At 44.4% G+C, this 20,987-nt stretch overlaps 1 protein-coding gene across 1 annotated transcript in view; it reads left to right on the forward strand.

Moving 5' to 3' along the window:
• Window positions 1-19,099, forward strand: part of LOC126518711 (uncharacterized) — a 35,805-nt gene extending 16,706 nt beyond the window's left edge. The window contains exons 4-6 of the mRNA XM_050168476.3: window positions 10,290-10,503; window positions 16,603-16,797; window positions 18,903-19,099. Of these exons, the coding sequence (XP_050024433.3) occupies window positions 10,290-10,503; window positions 16,603-16,797; window positions 18,903-19,006 (513 nt within the window). The 3' untranslated portion in view covers window positions 19,007-19,099. The remainder of the gene's footprint in view (window positions 1-10,289; window positions 10,504-16,602; window positions 16,798-18,902) is intronic.
• The last annotated feature ends 1,888 nt before the right edge of the window (window positions 19,100-20,987 follow it).

Here is a 20,987-nt window from a genome sequence, read left to right on the forward strand (position 1 = left end):
CCTAAGGCAACCCCGAAACATCTGAGCGGCAGGCGCTATCAAATATTTGTGATACACCGGCATCGTTCTCACGCATTTCAAGTCTAGTATGCTTGAAATTACCACATGTCTACGCTAGCCTTGCTGCATGAGGCCCATGGCGCTGCTCAACACAGCGATCACTGCGGTTGGTGAGCCAGCACGATACATATATAAGCTGTGTGCTTCGACATTGCCTTTTTGGCCTGTATACAGCCATAACATATGAGAGGGTTCGCATAAAAAGAATGCGATGCCTATTTTTGAGCGCAAAATTTCCGTAATACGTGTGAGTGCGTGGTAGAGAACTGAACGAACACAACCGAAAAAAATATTCGGTTATGATCCTCTTTCTCTAAAAAGCAAGAGAAAACGGGCTAACGCCGCACAACGTTTATAAATATATAACCGCTGATGCCGTATGCTTGGACCATGCGCCATACAGAACAAAAATATCTGTAATCCAGCACCTACTACTGCTTAATTAGGACGCTCGCGCAGTTCGTAAACGGTCGCTTTGCTGGACAAGCTTAATTCAGACTGTAAGGTATGCTGCTATTACTAGCCAAAACTATTTTATTCATGGGTGGAAACCTCATCCATCCAACGAAGTAGCGACGCAATGTAACCTGCAGCGAACAGTTTGAACGCTTGTCAAAGTATAACAGCAAAGCTCCTATCGTAGCAGAACGGTACCCACGCTGTTACGATCGTCGCGTATGTTTCATGGCTCCTAAACCGCAGCTTAGAAATAGAGGATAACACTGCAATAAGGTCACATTAGTGATTGGAACATTCAGAAATACACAATTAATCTCCGAGGCTGATTGTAGGCTCAAATATGCACGCACACATCGCGCTGCGTGTTTCGTCCACCTCAACGCCAGCAGAAATTCCGGCCATGACGCCTTAAACCACTTCAGCACGTCTCACAGAACCGCTTACCACGTAGAAGACGCACGTCGTACTAAACAGACCGCACGACCGCGAAAACAAACGCCAGAAGCTACCGCCGAGCGTATACCTGCCATGCAAAAGACCGCTTTCACCCAAGCCAGTATGGCGCTGCTCATAGGCGGCGCCACTGCGTTCACAATATGGCGGCGCCTACGAAAAAACGGTCTATAGGCTGCTGCTGCTGATGATTGAAGTAAGCTTGCTTTGCGTCTTAAGAACGTCCATATTCAAATGACTCCAAGGAGTCGTTTGAACTGATGGTGAACCCAACCGCTTGCTTTGTCCCGTTCAATGCAATAGGCAGAGGGTGGTTATCATTCCAAACGTCCTGATCACGTAGGTCTACCGCATTCGCACCCTGTGAGAGCGCCTTCCCGGGTGATGCGTCATGTGTCCTCCGGCGGCTTGAATAATAATAATAATAATAATAATAATAATAATAATAGTAATAATAATAATAATAATAATAATAATAATACAGGGTGTTTATTAAAGTGCTCAGGAAGAACTTCGAGGGTCTTGGTGTTGGCGCTCTCTACAATATAATGCACAAGAAAAACAGTGCACGCCCACACACACATACACATGCGCGCATACATAAAAATAATAATAATTTCGCGAATACAGATTTTAACGCAGCATAATATGTATGCACGAAGACAATCCAAAGCACAAGTGGAGAAACAGAAAAAGGATTAAAAGTGACGGAACACACAACAAAAATGAGAGTTTTTGTTCAGTTATTCAAACTACTCTGCAACTACTTTCAGGAAAATATTAAAATTAGGCATTAATACATCCAGGCACTCGGAATGGGCATTATGTGTCGCCTGCACTCTAGATACAGGGTCACAAAAATCGGAAGGCTGAAAGGCACGCTGTTTCTTTGTGCCTTTCTGTGGAATGTAAAAGCGCACATTAGAAAGAAAGTTCGAGCAGCAGATTTTTTCATGTATTATATTGTGGAGAAAAAGAACATCCGATTTGTTGCGTCTACAGGTTAGGGTAGTCAACAGGTAACACGAGTGTCTTTGTCAGCTCTATGGAGATGGAAGGCTTTTGACAGAATCGATGTTTAAATGAAGATGTGAACTTTTTTGCACACATTCGAGAAGTGAGCGATTTGACCTACAAGTGCCGCCCCGAACGACGGAGGCGTACGCAATAACTGGAAGGCATACGCTCTTATATAAAGTTACAAAGTGCCCAGGTTGTTTGAAGTCTCTGGTCACCCGACATACTGTCCCGAGCGTTCGAAGTTCGCGCTGCCTCGTCTGCTGAGCATGGGGCGAGAAACTCAGAGAGCTATCGAAGTATACACTCCAAGGTCCTTTGTTCCCTGAGCTCTTGGCAGGAGAACGTCTTTAACGCCATATCGAAAAAAAGGCCTGCTGGTCTTCCGCGGGAAGCTTACAACTTTCGTTTTTGATGCGTTTATGACCAGCTTGTTTCCAGCGCACCCTGACGCAACATTCGCAATGTCCTTCTGAAGAGCGGCTCAATGATCACATTTTTTACAGCTTTGAAAAGTTTCGCGTCATCAGCGTATAAGAAAATTGAAGAGTTTTGAATGGCTGTCGAAATGTTAATAAACAGTGAGAAAAGAGGAGGGCCCAGGACAGACACTTGAGGAACACCACTTGTAACCACATAAAGTTCTGACGACTGACCATTTATACGCTAACGTAGCCGTGCCGGTCGCGTAGGCAGCTTCTGATCCTCGCTGTGACAGAGTGGTGCAGATCAAGTTGTGTCAACTTTCGAAGGAGTATTTTGTGGCATACAACATCAAACGCCTTACTGAGGTCAAAATAAATGACATCCAGCTGTCCTTTCTTATACACTACTTGAGAGGCATGCATCATGAAGCTAACGAGGTTGCTAGTCGTGGAGCGTCCCGATATGAATCCATGTTGCTGAGGAATTATAGTATTTTTAATAGAGGATCGATGAAATTATTGAGTGCAGAGTTGACTCGAATAATTTATATGCTGCGCATAGGAGAGAAATAGGTCTGTAGTTACTCGCAGCAGTTTTTACCTTTGACTTAAAAACGGGAACGACCCGCGCTCGTTTCCAAGCATTTTGGAATGTGTTCGTTATTAAAGCAGAATTAAAAATACAAGTAAGCACTGGAACAAGCAAAGACCCATACGTCTTAATCAAAGCAGGTGGATTGTCATCAGGACTACGTGAAAAAGACGGTTGTAAGCGTTTCATGTTCTAAAAGACAATTTCCTCTGTGACCGATAGACTTGAAACCAGGGAAGGGTGATTGGAAAGCTCACTAGCTCGGTCACTGTACCCTTCAGCGTACACAGACACGAAGTGTAGGGCGAAGGCGCCCGCGACATCTGGAACAGGTTGGCTCAAAGGGGTCCAAAATACTGTTGCATGTCAAAATGTAAAACTTAAAACACACCTAGAAGCTGTTGCTATTAGAGCCATACTCTCGAATAGGCTTGTAACGGTGTGTTTGCTGTACATTCCACCATAATATCGTCTTAATAGCGTGGAATTTGAAATCTTAATTAACCAACTGCCGGAGCGATATATACTGGTCGGGGATCTGAACACTCGCAACACACTGTGGGGCGACTCACGTTGTGACGCAAGGGGACGACTCATAGAAAAGTTCCTTATGTCGTCAGGTACTTCCCTGTGCAATGAAAAGATTCAACTTATTTCAACACAGTGCGTAAGGCTTATTCTGCAATAGATTTAGCAATAGGTTTTTCAGCACTCATACCGTATATAGAATGGAAAGTGATGAAAAATTCGTATAATAGCGACGATTTCCCAGTGGCGCTACAGACCATTCAACATGAGCCTGCTGACCTTCCGAAAAAGCGGAACTTGCATGGAGCTAATTGGAGTAAATTTAAAGAGCTTTCTACCTTATCATTTGACGCAATTTAAAAGTTGGGGGTGGAAGAAATGTGTACATATGTCAGCCCATCCTTCATGCCGCACAAGAATAAATTCATCAGTCCCCGAGCGGAAGACCTTCGTCAAAGCCTTGGTTGAATTCGGATTGTGAAAAAGCAAAAAAGGAACAAAACAAATCTTGGAGTGTATTCTCCCGCTGCCCTACAACGGACAGATTTATTGCCTTTAAACGATGCAAGGTAAACGGCAGACGTAGACCCCGCATTGGGAAAAGAACGAGCTGGACAAATTACCTCTCGTCTGTCAACTCTTACACAGATACAAAAAAGAGTCTATAACAGGTTTAGGAGGCGCAAAGGGAATGCATTCAACCCTCTTCCACTTGGTAATAAACACGGAAACACGTTGGAACAACAGGTGATACATTAGGGAAGCATATTGAGTATATATCTATCTCACAGCAGTACACGCAAAATTTTTCTAGCTATGGAAGGATAGTGGAGTCAGCTCGAATGCATACTCGGCACGCAACTGCAGATACATACAACCAACCTTTTTCTATGCAGGAGCTAAACATTGATTTAGACTTGTGCAAAAGTTTTGCACCCGGGGCGGATAGAATAACATATGATATGATGAAAATGCTACGTGAAAGTATGCTAGAATGTTTACTTGGCCTGTCTAACACACTTTATGCTACAGGCCGCCTTCTCTCTACGTGGAAAAAGCCATAGTTATTCCCATTCTCGAAACCGGAAACGACTCTACTTTCATGATAAATTATAGACCGATCGCTTTGACGAGCTGCTTTTCTAAAGTATTTGAAAAGATTACCAATCGTCGTCTTACCTTTTTCGTAGAATACAATATATATATATATATATATATATATATATATATATATATATATATATATATTATATATATATAGTCATATCATAAGATGCCAACAAACACTGACACCAAGGACAACCTAGCGGAAATTACTTGTACCTAATAAATGAAATACAGAAACGATAAATTAATGGAAATGAAAGTAGATGAAAAAACAACTTCCCGCATGTGGGGAACAATCCCACAACCTTCGCATTACGCGTGCGATGCTCTACCAATTCAGCTACCACGGCACCGTTGCCCCATCCACTTTCTTGGGTATTTATGTTTCTTAGTAGAACCCTGGGAGTGCTAGCCAGCGCCACCACTCGCAGACCTGGGCGACGGATGTGGAACATCCTTTCTGCCGCAGGCGTCACGAGAAGGTGATCTTCTTTTGGGTGAAGGCAACCGGTCAATAAACCCACACATGCTACCTGAAGGCATCGATGTTGCCTGATTCGAGACCCTCGTTATGTAATAAACGAGAAGAAAGGGGGTTAACCGAGCGACCCGATTTTATTAGTCATATCATAAGAAGCCAACACTGACACCAAGGACAACATAAGGGAAAATAATTTATCGTTTCTTTATTTCATTTATTGAGCACAAGTAATTTCCCCAATATTTTCCTTGGTGTCAGTGTTTCTTGGCTTCTTAAGATATGACTAATAAAATCGGGCCCCTCGGTTAACCCCCTTTCTTCTCGCTCTTTTTTTTTTTGTGTGTGTGTGTGTGTATGTGTGTGCGTGTGCGCGTGCGCGTGCGTGCGTGCGTGCGTGCGTGCGTGCCTGCGTGCGTGCGTGCGTGCGTGCCTCACCCGCGACCACCGTTTACCGTGATCGCGTAACATGACAGCGTCGCCCAGGTCGTCCACTTCAACGCGAATTTGCCAGGGCTCCTCGCACCTCAAAGGGACATCAAGTAAACGTTAAAATGAGCCTTAGATTAGCCTCGTCTGACACTATCCACATAAATATTAGCCATGTTTCATCTTTATTGAGACAAACTGTTTATTTCGGCGAACCTAAAAGATATGATGCCACGGACATGCGAAATTGTCGTGATTTTTTGGTATCAAATGGCGCCGCAGCATCAGTGCTGACGATGATTTGGCGGTGTCAAACGCTTTAAAAGCCTAATTCTTCACTGGACCAGTAATTTGCTTCTGCACTCGAGCATAGAAGCAAGCACAGAAGCATAGAAGCAAAGTTGATTTCGCTGTATGTATCTACCGCCGTTCTGCGAAGAGGCTGCAACTTTAGGGCAAGTTTGCCATAGGGAGAGAAACTGCCGCTAATGGCGCCTCTGCAGAGGTAAGCAAGATACGTTTAGAGTAATGGAGGGGGAAAATCAGGAAAGAGATTGATACGACCGGATTCGTTGCAGGCATAGGTATACCGGTACAAGGTAGATGGAGAAGGCTTGAGGAAGAAGAAAAGATTAAGGAGAGTTATACAAAAATGGTAGAATGAAAAGCATCTACAGCATACCTGAGTAATTCAAGCAGGCTAGCTGACCTTTTGTCACCGCCCCGTTTCAAAGGAGATGCCAATAAATCATCACCAGGCTTGAGTGCCACTTGCCATTGGGACCTTTGAACCTTGAGCTTTATTTGCAACAAGTAGTTTTGCAAAATGCGGGAATTCCCACAGAAAAATCATTCATAGATGAGTTGCGGTCTGTGTCAGTTGCTACATATTCTTGAGATTTAAACCAGTCAAAACACAAACAGAGGAGAGATGTGGCACACACAACGACTGGTGTGTCAAGCTATCATAGATGACAGCTTGACGGAGCTGCGGGCCTTCCTTTACCGGCAAAGCGGCAGCGCACAAAAAAGCGACAAATAAATATGTAATATAACACCCATAATACATAATAAACGCATACGTAGCATATAGTACATAATAAACAAGGAGCAATGGAAATTGCGCTCACTTTCAAAGCATTCTGTACTTAACAGATATCTTGTCGGGGCAGGAAGTTAACCAAAGATCGGTAGGCCGGTTGGCATTGAGAGCCCACAGTAAAACAACAAATTAGGCAGTGGCATGGGTTGGGCCTTTTTTGAAATCAGAGAAGCGCAGAGCGAGATTAGTTTTTCATAAAGACTCAGGAACATGAAGGAAAATAAATGAGCGGCAAAAGGGCACAAATACCTGTACCTCACAAAGAGGAAACGGAATGGAGGAAGAAGTGAAAAAAGTCGGTTATCGAGTACAGCTTAATTGAAAGTATAAATTGACATCCAGGAATCATCACAAGAAAGTGAGAGAAACAAAGACGGTAAATTGAGTGCAAGGAATAGAAATAATAAATACCATGGAGATTTATAAGTTCGGCAAGAAGTCAGAAAGGAAACTCTGTACGATAACACACAAGGGCAGTGCCTTGCTATTTGAGACCGAACCTGGTTACCTAAGTACCAAAACATACCGGAGCAAATATTCGGAATAGCATGCCATATGCGTCCGCTGCAGCAAAAATCTGCAAACAGCTCAGTACAACCAAAAGGAATGCGAAGGTTAGACCAGTAGGTAACGTCCACCTTCCATAAGCGATTTGATTCCAAGCGGAGAGAAGCGTTAATCAGTCAGCCGCCCAGATAAGTAAGAGACGTTTAGAGTATTGGCGGGAAAAAGAAAGCAGGCAAATGATTAATAGGAGCGGATGAGAGGCAGCAGAAGCGTCCGTTTCCCTCGGTTCAGCGCGGTGACAGCGTGTGTTCGCGCTCGACGAGTGATATGTGTCCGTGTTTGCCTCTGCACGTGTAACACCATGCTTGTCAATTTATTAAGTAAGCGAATGTTTAAGTAGTCTTTCTCACCTACGATTCTTACTTCGTGTAGTTTTCTAATAATTTGCCATCGTTGGCAATGCTTCCCTTTTCAGGTCCCACTGCAACTTTTTTTCGTGTGCACAATGGTACTGTCGATTATTACTCGTGGAGTGAGTAACAGAAGCGACTCAAAGCCAAGTTGCTACTGGACCGAGGAGACGTGTTGCTGGGAGAACTGACTGGTGATCGGTTGTTAACATTTATTCAGCCCTTGAGCAAGTGTAGGGAATCTGTTATGCTTACAAGCGTGACTTGCTTACAGGCGTATGCTTACAAGCGTGACGAACAGGCTGATGCCTCCGCATCAGCCTGTTCATTTCCAGCTATTCCACAATGGCTAGGAATCCACTGCAGCACGATGGAATGCCCGGATTGAGATGTCTCAGCAAGCAGATACATGATATCATAAACCAGATGACTATATGCGGTTCTGTGATTCATATAATTGCCGATGAATTGCAGTGCTGGTTTTGAGTCACAGAACAATGTCCATTTCTCGAGGCTTTGTTGTAGTATGCAGGGAATTGCTTCTCGAATTCCGGTCAACTCAGCTGCTCCAGACGACGTTCTGTGTCTTATCTTGAACCGTTGTGCGATCCCCATTCCAGGTATCATGTAAGCTGCCACGGAAGAGGTCTGTGTCACATAATCATCAACGAAAACGTGTTCGATATATCCATACATGTAAGTAATGTAGGATAACGCGAAATGTTTGAGCCCAGCAAGCGGTATTTTCGACTTCTTCGTTATTCCGGTGATTGAGAGTCTCACTTTGGCTTTGCCATCGTCCAGAGTGGAACTTCTGGTGTGTCATGCACTTCGAAATCCGACAGCAATAAGTCTTGCTGCGACAACATGGCTTCTCAGTAGGCGGCGACCGGCTTGCGACGTTCGTCAGTGGATGATTCCTGTGTCGAGTCAGTAGCCTTAGATGCACTCGCAATGACACATGTTGCAGATAAACTCGAACTGGGCACGCGTGTGCCTCTGCAATAGTGCCCCAAGTTGACGCACATCGCGGTAGTCATTGTGAAAGTGCGCGAGCCCGAGCACTTTCAAGTGTGCGCACAGCAATTGCACTAATCCGAGAAAGTGCAGGCGCACTGTAGCAGAGGTAACCAACAAAAAGTACCGGGTAGAGCTGCAAAAGAGGTGACTCGGATGGCCCCTACGATTTTCCAGCTTCCTTTAAAAGAGCGCTGCTGCCACTGGGAGCCTCGTTCGCGCCGTCGCCGCACACAAATGGTCCGCCGCCTCGCGACGTCATCTTGCGGACCTGTGTCGGACATCACGGTGTGGCATAGCGGAGCAAACGAGCTTTGGCTCCCTGCCCCCCCTCCTCCTCAAGTCGACGGGGCGGATGCGACGTATGTGGCCAGGAATTCCGTAAGAATGCGAAGCCGCGCGAAAACTGACCACCGGTGTTTCTTTTATACGAAGCATTTCTTGCCTCTATCCTCCACTTTGGTGGTATCTGAATATCACAGCCAATTATAGTTTATTAAACCCTTACAGACTCAAAGGATAAACCTCATACCTGCCATTCAATATATTATTACGTGGAAGCTCAGTATAGGTAAACTATTTCCAAGGTGTAGTTACAAGGGGTTGCAAGTACTGGCCAACATGGAAGCCAGCCGGCGAGGCGCATCGTCGTCCTCGGCCAGGGGCCGCTTACGTCCCACTAAATCCGAGGGTCAACATCATCGTCTTCGAGCAGCTTGAACCCCGGCGGCAGAAGCGCCGGCCACTAAAAGCGCACAGCAGAGGGCGGTTGGTAAAGCTTGAGAATCTCGAAACGTGGACAACGTCGCTGGACAACGGTACAGAAAATGTAGTGGGGCTGGCGGACACAAGTGACGTCAGTCACTTGTCGAAGGACGCGGTACGGTTCCGTGCATAAGTAACATTCAACACTCCAATAAGCTTGGCGAGCGTAATGAAAACTGGCAGCTAACTTATTTAACTAGTTTGTCTCCAAGAAGTTATTACACTTATTTGTGAAAACCAGTGCGACCTTGAACACAAATGGACAAAGCAAGCACAAGAACGAGCTCTGACTGGCAACTCGCGCCTTGTGGGGGATATGCATGCAAAGCACCTCTCTTGGCGACTTACCTCGAGGACTGAATTCGATCACGGGTGGATACGCGCGGTGGTCTCGAGGCGTTCTGCGCCGCCGCCCGTGAAACGGGCACCATCCGCAATCTTTAAACGAACACTGGTTGACATCCTCGGGATCGGCAGCTGAATGGAATGAATTCATCGCTAGTCCTGTTGGGATTGTTTTCCTGTTTCTCGTATGTCCGCTCCATCGCGCTGCTTCAATTTTAGATAAAATCAACATAAATTAATTGGTCATTGTAGCAGTGTCGATCTCCTCCCCTTCCCACTTTGGCATAGAGGCAGCTTTGGAATAAAAAATGCTATAGTTATTCAATGACTGCGACGTGTGATATTTTATCGGTGTGTTTCGTGTTGTCCTCTCCCCAATTGGAGGCGCTTATCAGACGATATACCACATATAATTCTTAAAAGCTCTTCTTTTCGTTTTCAAGAAACGCTATCATAGTCTGCTCTCACTGGAGTCTTTGCCATCGTAATGTACCCATAGTGCCGTACCTAACGAATAAGCAGTGTGGCAGTTGGTGAACCCCATGATGCGGTACGCATGTTAACAATGTAAGCATGTTTTCTGTTCTTTCTTTAGTACAGGGAATTGGAGGGAGAAGAATGGACCACATGCAGTGATTCGGCTGACTGCGATATCACTATTAACAATGGGCGGACCGCTGCGTTGTCAAGTGGATACCTACGGCTGACCCACCAAATACCGCAAGACTACATCACGATTTGGATCCGCGGCTGTAATGACCATGGATGCGGACGAGAGAGACATTTGTCACAGAGGTCGCAGAGTGCAGGTATCAAGTTTCTACTCTTTCTGTACCTACAATTTTCATACGTCTTCAAATCCAAGCATCTTCCGGGCGATTGCCTCCATACACGGTGGATAAGCAGTAATAGATAGCGCTGTTACAGCTTGGTGCGCAGCTCAAGCGCGGTTGTCTCTGATTCAGCGTTTCAGAGAATACGGTACGAAATTCTCCTAAAATATGCAAGTTCCCATGCTTATAACGTTTTTCTTTTACCGGACCTTCAGACGTTTTAATGACGCGCGGTCGGAATGGGGAAACTGGTTATAAAAACTAAACTAATTAACTTGTTAACTTGAAGAGTCATACGATCAACCTGAATGCAATGCTTGAAGCCAAGTCCATCGCCCTCAAATTTTATAAGTTCTTCCACGCGTGTAGAGTATCCTGTTCCTGCGGAATAACAAGGAGCGAAATTGCCACACCCTTGGCGTCTACTTTCAGGAAGCTTGTTATAACGCCGCCACGCGCATATTTGCGTTACGTTGTCGTTTCGCTAAAAGTGTGCGCAGCACTTTACGTCCTATATATAAGATCCTTCAAATTTATTTATTTATTTATTTATTATACAGTCAGCACGCAATAGTTTTACAGAGGGAAGTGGGTTAATCATAAAAAGAAGTACTTGACAAGCCACAGCTAGTATTGATTCTATTGTGTTTTTCGGTATAGCGCATCTAAAAAATCCAGGTATACGAAGCAAAATACGGTAACAGGAAGTAGGTGCCTTGTGTCGGCCTGGTCACAACGTTAGGTACAACGACCTAGGAGCTGCAAAATGCGAGTAGCATAAATGACGGTAACGTTCATGCACCTGACAGTATGCAATATTTCTTAAACCGTCTCAAGGGTGCACTTGACCTTTAGTATAGAAGCAACTTCTTTGAAAACGTCGTGTCTTTCACGTCAAGTCCGAGGTACAAAATACCGAAGAAAAATTTCAGCATTCCATGTGAACGGTGGCTTTTCATGGTATGATCGATTCGTTGGGTGAGGTAAAGCGTTCGATGCATGAGGAATCCGCGCTTTGTGGGATAGTGTAACAATTCACGAAATAAGCTTAAGCAACATGCTCATCTGCGGGAAGCTAAGGATAGGAATGACACGTTCAATTTCATGCCTCTTACGCTTGCATTCCGGTAATAATACGATAACCAAACGAAGGGAGGACTCGAGCTACGGCATTTATTCTGTCTAGTCTATCACACGGATAGCGCATGTTCTACCATACAACTGACGAGTGTCTCGAAAAATAGAGGCCCTACAACGTAAAACTATTCCAATATGTTTTTATTCCAATCTCCTGGCGTCAAATTTGCGTAACCGCCGATGCAAGCATCAGGCGGTCACCCGCAGGATTGTCTAAACAGACCAATCAAACGCTCTCCCCGTTCATAAGAGGTCACTTTTGTTTGCTTGAAAAACGAATAACATTGCCTACACTGAACGGCTTGTCTTATTTAATTGGCTCGCAAGAGGCGAGGAGCACGCTTAGGTGGAGAAGTATTTGATGGGGCCGAACCACTGCACTGAAAATCGATAACCGTATGAAGAGGGTGGTGCCACCGTCTGTGATTGGTCCGTTTTCCCTTACTTAGCTTACGGTGGCTCGTCGAGAATCGCGGCGGCATGCAACGGAAGCTTAAGAATGCCACTAAAATGGATCATGAGCAAAGAAGAGTTGGCAGAACGAGGTCGTAAACGTGCCGAAAGTGCTCGAAAACGTTACACGGCCACGCAAAAAGTTTATTACGCGCAAATAAACCCATGCTCTCCGGCAGGTGTGAGTAGCCAGTGCCTGAGCGATCGGCGGCAGCCATCTTTTATTCCTTTCGGAACGGGCAGCCTGAGGCTATTCAGAAGAAAATTAAGTTTTGTCCGGCATATTAATGCATCTTTAACGCGTAAACGTCACGTTGACGTGGTGAGTTTTTGCGGTTTTGTGCCGTCGCCTGACACGCAGGTGAAGTGGGTGCAGCCCGAAAGCTTTTCACCAATAGCCGAGGGATAATGGCCAAAAGACTTGCAAAATCATGCATAATCAGTGTGTACACGTCATATCAGATGGAGAGCTATCGCAGTTTTCGTGGCGTCGCGTGATAGACAGGTAAAGCGGGAGTGGTCCAAAAAAGTTTTTCAGCAATCGTGAAGGACTGATTGCAGAATTGGAATAGAAAAGTTTGGAATAGTTTTACGTTACAGCGCCCTAGGTTTTAAAAAAAGAGGTGTCACGGTAAACGTTTTTCTTTCTTTTCCTTTTTTTTGTACATTAGCAGAAAATTTTAAAATGGCCTGTGGGATATAGCACAAATCTACTCATTGAGCCGGATTACTCGGAGAGACGCACGTTATTTACACCGCAAATAAAAATACATAATTTAATTAATCACAAAATTACACTAATCAACTTTATAACTGGGTAATATGGGTTACATATTGAAATACACACAAAGAAGTCGCAGTTTCGCCCGAAAGGTTAAGCGTTGATCGCGATAGCAAATCATTAGATAGTTATGCGAAGTGAGGTTAGTAGATTTACCGGCCGTATATATTGCAGTAACCATTCGCTTACTAACTAAACTAACGAGCGTGGTGTCACGCGCGCACAGACAGAACAGATATCGCTGGATGACACTCGCTGCAACAGCAGCGGCGACCTCTCGATTTGCAACACGACGGCGCGCACGAAACCACGAGCAGTCTCGGCTGCACGCGCCACGCGCAGCAACGGTCAGACAACCACTTCTGCAGCTTTGCGCTAATCCGCCATGTTTAACCGCCAGAGTGCGGGTGAAACGCGTCCTGCGCGCTAACTAAGCACCTGACTATATGCCGCAAACCCGTGAAAGAATGCTTCACTCGAAATGAGCAAAGGAGAGCATCATGTCAACTCTTCGTATATCAGGTCACCTGTAACTTGAGAGGCTGGCAAACGCAGTTTCAGACGCTCGTTTCTACACCCGTGATGTTATCACTAGGTTAACCTGATTATAACTTTTTTTTTTCCAGACGAAGCACACCAGATCTGTTTCACCATTGTTTCAATGCCTGGGAAAGTTTTTGCGGGAGTCGTATACTTGCGAAGCCTCCACGAGTGCAACGTTACTTCTGGTCGTTTCCTCGTGACAACTTACTAGTTGCGTTTTCTCATGTTTTCCATGTGTTGCTGTCATGCCCTGAGCACTCGCACATCTAGTGCCCAAACTTTACTTAAAGTGCACCAGCTAACCCCTCGTTCAACTGCGCCGTAGGTGTCGTTCGTCTTCTGACACAACCAAAAAATGACAAAATTTTCTATGACCGCGTTAGTCTCACTGTGGTAGCTGAGTACGTTACCAGCACGTAAGCTTACCCCGTCCTCCATGCAATACGCATTATGAAACACCGGCACTTCAAAAAATTACCACCACAAGTTGTCACTTCGCTTCAATTAGTTGATTCGCACGGCTCCGGGGCCGCTAAACAATTTTTATCTTTTCGACAGAAACAAAATAAATCGCCTCGCAAATGTTCTGTCATTATACACGTGATTGTAGTAATTTTTAAAAAGAACCTTGCGTTAGCGAAGGGTAACGCCCAAAGTTATGAATGCGCACAAATTCTATCCATCGGCGCCTATGCATGGACAGTGCGATTGGCCGAACGTTGTGATAGGCTAACTGCTTGGTGGCCGCCACTTATTTCACATTTTGATTTTGTTATGACGCTGATTACTTCATCTGACCACTAGAACTTCACACAACGACATCATGGGTGCAGAGCAAAAATTATGTATCGCACGTGCATTTAAAGTGTGTTGTTTATATGCGTATGTGTCAGTTCGTCTCAGAAGCTTAGAATCTGTTTTACTTTAATATATCAACCGGTATTCACCTTGTGCATGACAACTGTTTTTCTTCTCTTTTGTTGTAGTTCTTGCGCGGGGGTAGAAACAGCATTTTTATTACAACGGCATATAGATTTCATTTTGGTAAATATTGTTGCGCTCGACACACTCTAGTGTAGAAACGAAGCAAAGCGACACTTATTTCAAACAAATTACAGCGCTTAGAAACCATAGAAAACGTTATTTATTTTTCCATGATGAGGCAGCAGTAATGTGTTGATGTTCTTTGCATTATACTTGCCGCGTATTCGAACATATATTCTATACAGCTGGAGTGCCTGGTTGCCACTCCTTGATCGCCAGTCACTTAGTGCATTTCATGAAGTGTGGCTGCAACGTTATCTCAAGGACTGCTTGAATTTCGTCTTCACCGATGCTCTAAAATGCTAGTCCGCATGTTTGAATTCAAACACCGAACAATTACTTAGCACATGGCACGTTCGCTCTCAAAAATTCCTCCTATACTGTGGCTGCAGCCGGCTCTCTTGGTTGTGCCCACGAAGATACCAAGACGCGTCCAACACCTTTGGCGAGGTCGGACGCTGCCAGAGAACTTCGCCGACTTGCGCGTAAGAAGTCCCAAGATCTCTGGATTTCAAGTGGCCTAAATTGCAGATTACGTAAACTGGACCCCAAGCTACGGCTACAACTGCCATCTAGCCTTCCCCGCGGCGAAGCAACCTTGTTGTGTCGCTTGTGGCTGGGAGTGGCGTTCACGAACGCATACTCCTACCGTATGGGAATGGCCGAGAGCCCGAAGTGCGACTCCTGTGGGTGCGAGGAGACCATCGAGCACCTATTGTGTACCTGCCCTCGCTACGATGTCCAACGCCTCTCTCTGCGGGCAACTTTACGCAGACTGGACTCGAGATGTTTCACCGAGTCAAAGATACTCGGACCGTGGCCACACCCGTCACTAGCTCGAAAAGCGATTCGTGCACTAGTGCGGTACTTGAAGTGCACGGGCTTAACAGACCGTTTATAGTGTCCTTGTGTAAGGTGTCGCTCCCACACGTACTCAGTGCTTCCTCTCTCCCTTTCTTCCTCTTTCTATTCCCCTTTCCCCCACCCCCAGTGTAGGGTAGCAAACCGGATGCTGTTCTGGTTGACCTCCCTGCCTTTCCTACCCTTGTTTTCTCTCTCTCTCTCTCTCTCTTGGTTGCCATCCTCGTACATGGTGTCTGCAAGCTATGGTTTGCGCCGCGACACAAACGCATGGTCCTTTCCCTCGTGCCTACAGTGTAAGGCAACGCGAGGCTCGATAGGATATTTTCACGTTTAGACTTTGTAAGGAGCATAACGGCAACGGCGGAGATTCGCTTGCAAGGTTCCTATAATGGATGCCGCAATATTCACTAATTTCGCATGGTCCATCGACTTGGAACGAATTCTGAAACTAGCACCAGGTTCGTGATATGCGCCTTCAAACCTGCCGTAAATATAATGTGTTGTTTCACTTTTCTAACCACAATTAATAAAACGCTATCTTAGGCACTGGAGCAAGAAAGCGTTATTGAAACACCAATGCATTCCGTCGCAAACTTTCAGAACGCATATCACGAAACTGGTGTGAACTTCGAAATTCGTTCCAGGTGAATATGACTTTCCAAGTCACCGGCTGCATTTCTTAAATTGCAATATATGCCCTAAATAATAGGCTCAAATGTTAATTGCTAAAGCTTTGTTTATTACTCAAATATTAACTATGGTTTCTCGTGAAAATAATGCGCGCCTCTGAGAGTAATCTAGGTCATAAAGTAGAATTGTGCTATACGCGTAGTATACCACGAGGGATGTTTGATAATTGTGGTAACGAATAAAAAAACACCCTGTATATATAGCCGAGCATACGGCCGTTGTTATTAACTATGTAAGCCTTATCAGTGAACTGAAACACGATTTCATTCAAGCGCCTAAGTACGGAGTCACGGGGATTATTTACCTGGGGAAAAAAATGTTTCAGACTATCCCAGCTCACAGCAGTCCTATGCACTCTAGCAATAATCCTGAATTTTCTAGTCATGTCGTCTTAGTTGCTATCACCTGTTCATGTATCCTTAAACACCCAGAGTTAATTTGATAAAACATAGATAGACATGAACATGAACATACATGAAACGTACAGTACTGCTACTGATGTTAAAGGCGTCGCATCTCACAATGTACTGATATATTGAACCTCTACCCATTTGCAATTTCAGGTCCACCTTCGCTCTCCACTGTCATTATCGTACTGAGCAAATCTGACGCACTGCTCAAATGGAATGAGGCATATCCGAGTGGTTATGATGGCATCGAAGTTACCTGGCGGTGTAATGGCAATAAAAAGACCTTTAATCGCATCATAATAAGTCACTTTAGCCATTACGAGACCTACAAGGAGGCATCGTTAAAAGGTGAGATGTGGTATGCCGTTCCTGCACCTCGTTGACATGCAAATCCAGAACATCCAGAACATGTTGAATACTCGCGCTTTGTGCTGCATTCACCTTTCAGAAGAAATCAACTTAGTTATCATAGTGACTAATGACGATAATCAATTGAAATTTTGTCTCACACAGGATTATAATTCATTGTTTTGTTGTCTGATGTGACTTCGGAGCATTTCAATGCCCCTGGATGATATGATCAGTAGGCTTACTAGCCATATCAATCGAACAGCCCACCATACAGTCACAAGGACATCCCAGATCTCGCATTACTAGCTCAAATAGGAGTTGCGCAGTGCACTTGTCCGTTCTTCCAGCAAACTTCCAAGCTCACATGGAATGCCAAACCGCGGCTTCAATTACTAGGCCAAACTAGGGCATGTCGTTCAAACGAAGCGGAAGCACCTTTTGTGAAAGTCGAGTTTTGAACACGTTTAGAATTTCTCGCCTCTTTTATTACATATCCCGCTCTAACCTATCAAATCTGCCCAGAAGCACATTTTCTGAAAAAATGAAGTCTGAATCCAACGTGCTGTGCGAATAGCGTCAAGCAAAGCTGTCTTCGACGCTTGCGAGGAACGCTGTTCTTGTTTAGAGACTATTTTCAATTATAAGTACAAGACGAAGTTGAACACATTTTCACCATAGACGTTTCGCCCAACATAAACTTGTGCCGCTCCGACATCGCAGGCAGGTGTTATTGAAACCAGAGTTGGTCGCCTAATCAACCTTGTCCTGTACGAAGTATTTCTCAAAATATTTGTTTGCACCCGCAAACAACACGGCACGGTTCCGCTGCTCGCTCATCACTGTGTCACTGCGCATCCACGCTGCGCGACTCCGCATTCACCAGCAAGTGTGCAATGGCCTTCCAAGCCATGCTGCGTGTCGATGCTGCTCCGCTTCACGTTTCTGCTCGAGTGTTCACCGCGCTCCTCGATGCTCATCGCCGCCACTCGACGCTGCTTCGTATACGCGAAGCAAGTGGCGGCGATGAACACTTCTAAACCTGTTTCCTCCGTACTCGGTACATGCTTCGGTCCCATTTTATTACCTCTAGCCCCTGTATGCATCCCCCGCATGTATTCTAAGGCGGGGGGGGGGGGGGGGGGGGGTACCCTGGGCGGCTTATGTCCGTACGGGCGACATCAATGTGTGCACCGATCCTGGACGTAGTGCAATGTCGGGCTTGCCTTCCCAGGTGGTACCCTGGCAGGCTTACGTCCTTATCACGGCGCGTGGTCACGAATGCATAGGCCGATCACGGAGACAGTGCAATACCGGGCCGACCCGCAGCAGAAGCGAAGTAGGCCTCAAGCACTCGGCCAACTTGCAAAATTAAATTTAATATCTCGGGTCCAAATAGAACCGCATAAATTAGGCGTTGTAAGAGAAACAATATATATATATATATATATATATATATATAAATATATATATATACATATATACTTTGAAAGTGCACTTAGTGTAGCAAATGGGCCTTCACGCGTTTCATTTCTTTTAAATCCTGTTCGACGAATAATGAGAGGGGGAAAGTGTGGCGACGTCACGCACGTCGGAGGTGCCGGCGAGGCTGCAGCAGCAGTGGAGCTACAATTTATCATAGTGCTATGAGTCTAGGGTGATTATCTTTTATCTTCTAACAATAATGGAACTTCCCAGCTAACGATGATGATGCTGATGGATTGTGATCCCCTGTGGAACGGGGCAGTGAGAAATACTCACCTATCCTGCTTGAGTTTATCAGGTATACTTTTACATCACTTACATTCTAAAATTTTTGTATACATCTCCTTAAACCTTTTTTTTTTATCTTCCTCAAAACTTCTCTATCTACCTTGTACCGCTACCTGTGCCTATAATATATGCGGCCGTATCAATTTTTCCTGCTTTTTTCCCACCAATACTCCTACGTCTTTTGCTTATCTGGACTGCTAGCTGGCCGGTTGATGCTTCCGTCCACTTTATTCTCATTCAGTTTATTAGCACTATAATTTAAAAGTATCATTTCGAAAGCCCTAATGCCCAGGCCCAGTATCATTGCTCGAGCTCAATTGTTGCCGTTACAGGTATTCCTGCCAACGCGGAACATTGCAAGTTTCTTGTCTCAACGTACAGCCACCGAAGCGGAGGAAGGCATTACGGTCCACCGATGGATGCCATTCTTCAATAACCAAGAGGCGGCGACGACAGCGCACTCTTGCGCACTGGCAGTCTGGGTCATCCCTTGAGCCACTATTGGAAATAAATACGACTTTGTCATCAATCTACTTCGCTAACCAAGTAAATGTCGCATTTAACAAAACGGCTGAAACTGAACATGCGCCGGCTTTACTACGCCACCGCATGGACGCTGCCACCTTTGAACACGTGATGATCTTCTCATGCCTGCTGGCCTAGGAGACACAAATGCAGAGAAAAGCAGTTTCTTTTTTTATGGTAGAATTATTATTCGTCAGTGATGCAATGTTGCCGTCAGAAAGCACCAACAGAAAGTTAGTACTGCTGATAATTCCTACAGTCCCATATTTTTGTCTGATGTCGGCGAGTTTATAAGTATCCGCGTGGGCGCCTTCTGATAAAGTATTGTATTGTATTGTATTGTATTGTATGTTTTATTTCCACAAAAACTAAATACAGCTTTGCGGGGGTAAAGTGGCGAAAAAAGCTGCTCGTAGCAGCTTGACCAGCCCCGAATACCCTTAATACAAAAAAATAAGGGAGCAGCAGAGCGGAGATACAGTTTTTCCAAGTACTTACATATTCAAGCACTATAACATATCATGCATACGCATCGCAAATCAGGCGAGGAAGAAAATACAACAAAAGCAAGATGTGAGCAAGCAAACAAAAACACAAAATCTCACTGCACTTCAAAAGCACATAGGCATTGTGCAACTCACATATGAGAGAAAAGATCAAGAATATCAGGAGGAGAACAAGTTGCAATATCAATTTTATTAACAATAAGATCGTTTAATAACCGAGGTAGCCTGGAGCACAGCATTTGTGATCCATAGTTTGTGCGCGATTTTGGTACGTGCCAGTACTCTGGCTTTCTTGTGCTGTATATATATGGAGTTTCGTGTAGTTTTAAGTTAGCCATAAAAGTAATGTAGTTTATGTTTTTTTTTCTGTTCATTTTTATACGCAAGCACTAAACGATACTTTAAAAGGGCCTGTACTTTCGGTGTGTTAAGTTTATGAAATAAATAAGCTGAAGGGAAATCGTATGGTTTATTGCAAATAGCGCGAAGAGCCTTCTTTTGCAGTATGTACGTACAGCCTGTTGATATTTGAGTCAGAAGTGGTAGCCCAGACAGAACAACAATAATTTAAATGGCTGAGAAAAATCAAATTGTATAACAAGCACTTAATAGAGCGAGGAAGATAGTTCAAGGAATAAAACATTCCAGTGATTTGTGAAAGCTTACTAGCAAGAAAATCTATATGGCTCTGCACGTCATAGTATGATAAAAAAATACACCTAGCGATTTTACCGAGTGTACAAGTTCAATTTTACAATTGTTCATTAGCAAATCTTCCTCTAGAGTAATTTGCGTGTTCTTAGCGCGAAATAACACCGCCTTAGTTTTTTGCGAATTGATGGTCAAACCGTTGTCAAATGACCATGCGTATAGTTTATTCAAAACTGCATTAGCTCTTATAATCAATTCGGCAGGGCGGTTAGATGAAAAGAATAACGTAGTTTCATCAGCATAGATTACGTAACGCGTATCAACATCAATGTTTACTAAATCGTTAATAAAGATATTAAAGAGGAGGGGCCCTAAAATACTGTCCTGGGGTACACCTACATTGACCGACGGAACTTAAGATTTAAAGCTATTCACTTGTACAAACTGCTTTCTATGACCAAGATACGACGTAATCAAGTCCAGTGCATTGCCGCGTATAACGTAGTGGTTTAACTTACTAAGCAAGAGATCATGATTTATAGAATCGAAGGCTTTTGAAAAATCGAGAAATACTCCCAATGTTAGCAAACGTTCCTCAAAATTATTTAGAATTAGTTCTTTCTGTTCAAGCAAAGCTAGTTGTGTTGACATATTTTTCCGGAAAGCATACTGATGCTTAGTTATCAAGTTGTGCTTGTCCAGAAAGTCTGATATTCTGCAAAAAAAATTATTTTT

This window comes from Dermacentor andersoni, chromosome 1, assembly GCF_023375885.2.
Source record: "Dermacentor andersoni chromosome 1, qqDerAnde1_hic_scaffold, whole genome shotgun sequence".
Classification (NCBI taxonomy): Eukaryota; Metazoa; Arthropoda; class Arachnida; order Ixodida; family Ixodidae; genus Dermacentor; species Dermacentor andersoni.